General features: G+C 43.0%; 1 protein-coding gene across 1 annotated transcript in view; it reads left to right on the forward strand.

The window, feature by feature from the left end:
* Positions 1–8,577, forward strand: part of YEATS2 (YEATS domain containing 2) — a 45,542-nt gene that overhangs the window by 18,028 nt on the left and 18,937 nt on the right. The window contains 5 exon segments of the mRNA XM_010077247.1: positions 358–516; positions 2,908–3,011; positions 5,623–5,730; positions 6,825–6,998; positions 8,213–8,471. Coding sequence (XP_010075549.1) covers positions 358–516; positions 2,908–3,011; positions 5,623–5,730; positions 6,825–6,998; positions 8,213–8,471 — 804 coding nt within the window.

The following is an 8,577-nucleotide window of genomic DNA, read 5'->3' on the forward strand; positions in this document are numbered from 1 at the left end:
GAGAGTTTTGCTCTCTTCTTCATCTCCTTGGGTAGACTGGTCTTGGCAGTGAGAATGATTTAGCTAACGTCCCTCAGGATTCAGGGATGGACTACGTGGCTTCTCAAGGTCCCCCTGAATCCTTCTTGTCCTGATAGGCAAAGAATGTCCAAGGTGGGTATGAGCCATAGCGCTTAACATGCTTTTTCCTTTCCTTCTCTTTCCTCCTTCCTTCTCCAAGTCCTGTGATCTTGCTCAGGCTGGGAATTGCATCCTCAAAAAATGTTCTCTGAGCCATGTAAATAAATACTACTATTGCTGTATTTTTATGTTCTCACAACATTTACAAGGTAGAAGCATTGGACTTTTTTTCTTAAGGTTCTCCAATATCGACCCCTAGTCCATCTCCGCTACCTCGTACCCCAACCTCCACTCCGGTGCACATGAAGCAAGGCTCTGCTAGTTCAGTCATTAATAATCCGTATATTATTGTGGACAAGCCTGGACAGATGGTTGGAGCAGCAGCCACAAGCACAGGTGTGTAGTGTGATCACAGAAGGCAGCGGCTCAGTCTTTCCCGTTCAAGTTTATTCTCCCTTTAAAATAAGTATAATAACAGTATTTCAGCTTGTGAAGGTGAAAGAGTGCTTGGCAAAGAAAGAGGGAGATATTGTTGGTTTGCACAATGGACCGATATAACATGGTTACGGGTATCTCAGACTCTAACATAACTTCCTTTAGGAAACAGCACATAGTGTAATGCCAGATTGAATTCACAGATACCTCTTCAAGGAGAGCCCGTTCTTTGCAGGCAGAGGTGGTTGGGTGAGAACTGTACTGTGGATGTGGGCAAAAAGCACAGAGAGCTTGCAGTGACTTGCAAATCAGTCTTAGGTCCCAGTGTACGGTGCTCTAGATGTATGGAAATGCATAGACCCAGGTTCCCAAAACAGCCATGCTGTTTTTTGTTACTGCTCTCAACTTCTAGCTGGTCTGATTCCAGCCAGTTTGGATTCCTCTAACTGGATTCCCTCAGTGCTTCAGTGCTGGCATAAGCCTGGGGTCAGGGGGGAAGACTGAACTGCAGGAAATGGTGATGGGTATGGGAGTCAATTGGTAATCTTTGTGTCAGGGCTGGAGGAAATGTCACTCAAAAGTCATTTATTTGTTGTGATTTGTGGCCAAGAATTATGTAAAACACACTTGTTTGTGTAGGTGGGTGCTTGCCAGCATCTCAAAAGGATGCTCAGAGCCACGTGGTGAAGTGCAGCATCCATGTAACACACAAACTGTTTGCTGGGCATGGTTGGAAATTGCAAAAAATTATTCTCTCAGTAACAATTCCTGCTTTTATCTGAGGGAACACAGCTGTCGTGTTCATTTTAACTTCATCACAGAGGGAATTGGTAGGGGAAGCATAGTCATAGCTGAATTTTTTAAAGTATGTTTTGGGGCTGTCTTAGTAACACTGAAGCTGTTTCACCAGTGGGGGTTTTGTTTGGCTGGTTGGTTGGGAATTTTCTGCCTGTTTTTCTTTTCTGTTTCTTCTTTACCTCCAGCCTGACTGTCTACTCTGCGTATGTGGTTTGTTGTGGTTTGGGTAACTTTTGTGTTCTCCTAATAGAGATTTGTACATGGAGGATAGGATCTGTAGATGCACCAGGTGGTTTGGACATACAAGCCTTAACGCCGTTAAAGGTGCGGTTTCCCACCATGTTAGTGTGATGTAAGTACAGAGTGGCCTGGAAGAAACTGCCCCCTGCCTCTCCCTCCCCTGCACTGCTGCCACTTCCCTCGTATCGTGCACGAGTCGGATCGGATCAGTGGCAGACCAGAAAATTAATACCCTCATCTCCCCAAATTGAGCTTTGTTGTCAGATAGCCTGATCGCCAGGCTCTGTATGAGGGAGCGAGAGGGAACGTGGAACTGGCTTTTTGCCAGCAGCAGCCAGGCTGGATTGAGTAATGTGATCCTACAGACGAAGTCACTGGGATGTTGTTGACAAGACTGCAGATCATATTTTAAAAGAGGGGTGAGATCTTTATGTTCTGTGAACGCCAGCCTTCCCAAAGACCGTTATTTTGAGAAATGACTGTTCGTTTACTTTTAAATTTAAGTGCAGATTGTAGTACAACTGTATGAGAGACTATTACTGTGTTTCATGTGTATAGCCCATGGCTTTGGTGTCTCTTGAACAAATTAAACTAACAAACCAAACCAACAGCAGTAACAGAACTGCTGCTGAGCAACAGTGTGTTGTGTACACACATTGATAACGCGGGGTAAGTTTACCACAGAACCCCCATCCCTCTGGGGCGGTCAGGAGACTGCTGTGGCACACTCATCTGTACGTTAATTTTGTGAGAACAGTCTTCCACAGGCAGAGGACCCTACGTCTTCATTCCTTAATTCTGTTTCTTCCTTTACCCTACTCACTCTGTCCCTTCCTCTTTTTACTCCTCACTTTATCTTCCTCCTTTTGTGGCTTTCCTTTTCCTTCCCACTCCAGCCTCCTCCAGTCCTCCCCCATGCCAGTGTCTGAGGCTAGTGTAGATCCAGAGGGCATCTGGGCAGTGCGGGATACTACATCTGCAGCAGCAGGTTCTGACTGGCAGCTCATTTACTGTCCTAATTTCACGTATTTGCACCTCTAGCCAATGTTGTCAGCCACTAAGGAAGGTGCCTGATCATTTGCTTGCAGGAAATGGAGTTCTGGGTGGAGAGTGCTTTCTCTGGGGCATGGATTCTGCAGGTGGAAGTTCAGTAGTGGATTTGTTTTGTGCCCGTGCCTTCTCCCACTGATGTACCTCATGGAGAATACAGAGTCAAAATGAAATGCCGTGTTTCTTATTAGAAGAGGTTTCATGTGTTCAGTGGCACTGCTCCTCAGCCCTCACCCAGCATCTGCTTTATTTCCCAATACCCAGGGAGCCCAACCAGCAAGCTGACCAGTGTTTGTCAGGCCTCTCACGGAACTGGATCTCCTGTATCAAAGACTCATGGGAGCAGTTTTGTCACCTCAGCTGTCAAGGTAATGTTCTCATTAGGTGCATACTTTCCATTTAAAATCCAGCTTCCTGTTAAGTAAGGCTTTTTAGTATTATAAATTCTGCATTTGGAGCAAGTTCTTTTGGTTGTCATTTCATGTGAAGGTTTACTGTGTCTAACAGATGGAACCATATGAGCGCAGGGTGGTTATACAAGATGATGGTGTCGCTTCATGTAGCTCTAATTAGACTCGCCTACACCTCTGTTAAAGGCACTGCTCTTTTGCTTGCCTACAAGGAAAGGGCATAGCTCTCAAAATGTCTTGTCTTTCAAAAAAGCTTTTCTGTAGCTGACTTTGATCATCTTCACTTTGTTAGCAACAGTATGTGATTAAACCAGAGATGCCTACCTCAAAACCTTCACTCTGTTTGTTATTTTTGTACAGCAGCTGCTTCTAGCAGCCTGAAAATAGCTCATTTAGTGGCTTTACAACTGCCTGCGTTTAGAAAAATGTTTGTGTAAACAGTGGAGTAACCAAATGTGTAAACAAACAGCAATGAATAGGTTTTATGCTTCTGATCTGCAAAACCTGAAAGGTATGGAGCTGAACTGTCTCACATAAAATCTCTCCCACAGCTTGTGCTAGGAAGGATATTTCTGGCGGGGAAGTGGTGTCAGTGAGGCTCTTTCTGAAAGCAGCTGGTGGGTGTGCTGCTGAAAACAGAACCATTTCCCTGTCTCCAAGTCACAAGAATATTAATTCTGGATATGGGGGGCGGGGGGAGTAGGTTTGTCAGTCAGCCTGCAGAGAGCAAATCACTTTACATTTGGAACTGAAATGCTTCCTTTGTCTGTTAGGGAAAAAATGTTGAAGATTACTGTCTGAAGCAATTAATTTGGAGTAGCATTTTAAGTGTCAGGTGTGCAGCTAGCTATTCAGCTTTTAAGAACCTCTCTCAGCTCAGATGGATTTCACTTAACAATGTTGAAAACCACTCATTAGTGTTTATTTTTCACTGATTTTGGAACAGTTCTTTCTGAGAGGTTTTCAATGACTCAAAGTAAGCACACGTCATTAGTAACAGTTCAGTTCTGTATTTCCAGGGCAAAGATAAAAACTGACGATATTTTTCAAAAATACATAAAAATCATAGTTCTGTAAACAGAACTGTATTTTGATTTATATCTCTATGTCTTCTGGTGGGTGGAAAAGCTTTAATTTTATGGTTTCTTTAAAGAGGAGGGTGTGTCTGATAGTTCAGTCTGATGTTATAGATTGTGCTTAACTCCCCACTTTTCATCTCTTCACTATGTGTTAGTTTTCTCTGTATTTTCTTTAGTGACTTAAGTCTGTGTTTCTTCAGCCACTTTAAAATGCCAGATATGCAGGCTGCTGTTGAGAGGACTGGTTGTGCCCCTAGCCTTGTCTTTATGCCTCACCCTGTTCACTAACAGTTGTGCAGCAGTGTGATGAACCAGAGCAGAGAACCAATCTGGTTGAAAACTAATCTGTTTTCAGCCATATGTGTCAGTACAAGGAAGGTGGCAGGAGTATTAGGTCAGAGTCTGAGGGCTTGCATTTTGGTCATGATCCAATCCAAGGATGGGCCAAGTGATCGTGAAACCATGGCTTTGGAGTTCACATTGATTGTAAAAGAATACAATTATTTTTCTTAAAGCATAATCATAACAAATGCCTCAGATGCATTTGACTTCTCTACCAGCCTCAGATCCAGGAGTGCCAGGTGCCTGATTCTGCAGGTGTGGAAATATTTTTTACTCCATTTAGTTACGTGGCCTCAATGTTTCTGCCAAGTGATGAGTTCTGCCTGGAAAGACTGTGTGCCATCATGTCTTTCTAGTTACAGGTGAAGAAAAATTAATCTGGGATAATTTTGCTTGCAGTTTTACATTGAACATTATTTTTTCCCCCTGCTGTGACTTCTTTCCTCTTAGATTTTCTTCTCTAAGATTGTGTGTAGAATCACAGAATAGTGGAGGTTGGCAGGGACCTCTAGAGATCATCTGGTCCAGTGCCCCTGCTCAAAGCAGGGTCAGCTAGAGCAGGTTGCTCAGGAATGTGTCCAGTCAGATTTTGAGTGTTTCCAAGGCTGGAGAGTCTGCAGTCTCTCTGGGTAGTCTGTTCCAGTGTTAAATCAGCACTAAATTAAAAAAAAAATATTCTTATACAGAATTTCCTGTGTTTCAGTTTGTGCCCATTGACTCTTGTCCTTTCATTGGATACTACTGAGTATTGTCTGCCTTGATCTTCTTTCCACCTTCCCATCCAGTATTTATACACACTGATAAGATCCTCCCTCAGCCTACTTGAATTTTACAGCTCTGAAATGCTTTGCATGAAAAGCTAGTCAGGGAGCATGAGTCAGTTTCTTTCACTTGTGTATGATATGGTAAGAAACAGTTACTGCTGTTGAAGATGTAACTTTTCAAAGAAAATTTGCTTTGTAGATTGGTTGTATGAAGTATGTTACACTCCTTTTATTTAAGTATTGACTGACTTTGGAAATGGCTTATTTGTACAGGTATTTTGGGACTGTCCACATGGTCCATGCTACCCTTTATTAGCAGTCACTTGTTTTATATCTTATATTGGACATGTCACTGATTTTTGCACAATGTCTTCCTATTCACAGCAGGAGGATTCTTTGTTTGCCACCATGCCACCCCTTTGTCCCATTGGGAGTCATTCCAAGGTGCAAAGCCCCAAATCAGTCACTGGAGGACTTGGAGCTTTTACAAAGGTATTCCTCTTAGCTTCTGTGCCGGGACAAGGAGCTCAGTAGTGTCATTTCATGCTGTGCTACAAGCCATGTAGCTTCCAGTGCGTGTAAACTATTACTGGAACCAATGTGTCTTGCTGACAAGGGCTCTCTAGCACCTCTCAAAAAATGTATCTTCTTTTCTTTTCTTTTCTTTTCTTTTCTTTTCTTTTCTTTTCTTTTCTTTTCTTTTTCTGTGGCTCTGCTGTTCTTGTGATCTTTCTTTTTATCTTCTCTTTAAGCCTTTCTTGTTTTTCTTTGAATCACTGTCATATTAAGGCTGGTATTTTTAAAGCTATTTCTGGTGGGATACAGTAAAAGTAAACTGGGGTAGATTTGTCAGGATTTTCTTTAAAAATGCTATAGTGATCTCTGAATGTCAGATGTTGCAGCTCATGAGTACATTTCCTTAAATGTTACCATGCAGAATTGAAAGTTGTTCCTGGCAATATTAGGTGATCCAAATAAAAGGTAGAAGAACACTTCCTACCAGTTACAGTACCTACAGCAATCTAATGCAAAAAAACCCCAGCCTTTCCTGAGATGCTGATCTTAGGGATTATATTTAGGGCCTGTCCCAAAGAAACATAAAACATATGCACAAGAGAATAATATCAGCTATAATAATCTACAATACCTATAGCAATAATATTGCTTGTAATTCTGCAGGATAGGAAAGTGTTGAAGTTTAGAACGTGTTCTCGGCCTAGAAATTGGAAATCTTAAAGTGTTCTGGCTCCTTTCTGAGATTCAGATCCTGAAGAACTCAGATCTGGCCAAGTCCATCATTAGTATGACTAGTAGTTGTAATATTACTAGCGATTTCTGTGATTTCTATGAGCACCTCTCAAATTTGGAATGCTTTGTAAATACAGTCACCCCCTCACATGCTTGTGTGTCTGGAGTAGCCCTCATCTTGGAGCTGAGTTAGAGAGTCCACCTGGTGGCAAGAACCACCTCTGAGTTTACTGACTGTTGCCTGCCCTTGCCTGCAGACAGGCTGTTTCAGAAATCATCCCCAGTGATTTATAGTTGTTTGCTTTTCTTATTATTTATTATTTCTTTCTATTAAAAAGGTGATAATAAAGCAGGAGCCGGGAGAGCTGCCCCAGCAGCCCCAACTACCAGCGGCAGGGACGACCACGCAGACCTCTGTGCAGCAGTATGTCACTGTAAAAGGGAGCCACATGTTAGCCTTGTCACCGCAGAAGCCAGTTGTGAGCACAGGCGAGGGCACGGTGCAGTCTAAGGTATGAGGCACTTGGGCATCTTTGGTGTGGTGTAAGCTGTTTTTCTTGTGGTTTTATTGCAACATTTCATGCTTCTTTCAGGGGCATAGGGTTGCTTTGGTCAGACCCAGACAGCATCGCCGTGGTTTGCTGGCTTCCCCATGTGCACAGAGTAGCTCACATCATGCTTATCTGTAGCCCTTGAGAAGGGAGCAGGGTCAGCAGGCGCTATTGCATTTCATTGTGTGCAGGGAACATCTCCTACTTCTGTCTAACCCATTGCAACAGTGGAGTGGGGGTGTTTTTGAACTGGAGCCTGTCAACACAGAGAGTTGGCTGCCATCATCAGCTCTTGCTGAAACTCATCCAGGTCTTCCTATAAGAGGAGGCAAATTGTTTCCTTGGACTGCAGGCCTGCAACAAAAAAGAACAGGACAAATGGGGAGTGTGGTGGAGACTGGGCCAGAACTAGCATTAGGTGGAAGCAGTCCTGCCTGAGTGGCAACTCAAGTGTTTTATTGTAGGAGTCTGTGCCAATGCAAGTGCTGTATGATGGGAGTGACGCAGCTTCTGAGAAGGCACGGTAACTGTGCAGTGACAGGATGACAGACTTGTCAGAAATTGTCTCCGTTCTTTCCTGTTTCCGTTGTGGATAGAGTCAAATCATGTGCCAAGCACAAGAAACTACATACAGAGCTTTCACTCCTGCATAAGTAAATATATATTTAGATTTGCAACAGTCATTGTCCTTTTCACTGCCTTATTTGCCTGTTTGAGCAGGTATGCAAACATGTTTCCCTGCGGTTATTGTCAACACATAAAATAGAAGCACTTTGTGGATTCTGCTTTGAGGTCATAGTTTTCCCAGGGAGTCTGTTCCCATGAATGTGTTGAAACTAAATTTCTGGATCTCTGTGCTTTGCCAAGACAAGCTTTATCTTCAGCTGGAATTAAGCCATTGCTTATATATCAGAAAAAAATCGAAGTGCCCTGTAATTTGAATGTACTTAATCTTTTGTGGGTGCTCTGAAATCCTGGTAGTGTTTAACGGTTTATCTTTTTACTTGGGATTGGCCTCTTGCCAATTTAATTTTGTTTCTGAATGAACAGCTTATATACGTGACTAGACATGTATAAAGTGTCCTGAAATGCCTAGAGATGGAGGAAGCGCACTAGCTAGAATTCACATGATTGCTTTTGCCAGCAGCACATCATCCAATGCTTATTTGTTGCAGGTTGTTGGCGTTCCAGTTGGTTCTGCTTTACAGTCAACAGTGAAACAAGCGGTGGCTATCAGTGGTGGCCAGATACTTGTGGCAAAATCTAGCTCTTCGGTAGCAAAGGCTGTTGGTCCAAAGCAGGTTGTGACGCAAGGTGTAGCCAAAGCGATCGTGAGTGGAGGCGGAGGGACAATTGTTGCTCAGCCCGTGCAGACTATAACAAAGGCGCAAGTTTCTTCCACAGGTGCTCAGAAAAGTACATCTCAAGGCTCAGGTAGAGTAATTTTACACGTTGTTAATAGCTCACGATGAAGGTTTCTAATGATTTCTTCAACTGCAAAATAACTGTGATTGAAAAATGAGTAGAGAAGTCTGTAGGG

This window comes from Pterocles gutturalis, unplaced genomic scaffold (assembly GCF_000699245.1).
Source record: "Pterocles gutturalis isolate BGI_N339 unplaced genomic scaffold, ASM69924v1 scaffold30748, whole genome shotgun sequence".
In the NCBI taxonomy this organism is placed as follows: domain Eukaryota; kingdom Metazoa; phylum Chordata; class Aves; order Pterocliformes; family Pteroclidae; genus Pterocles; species Pterocles gutturalis.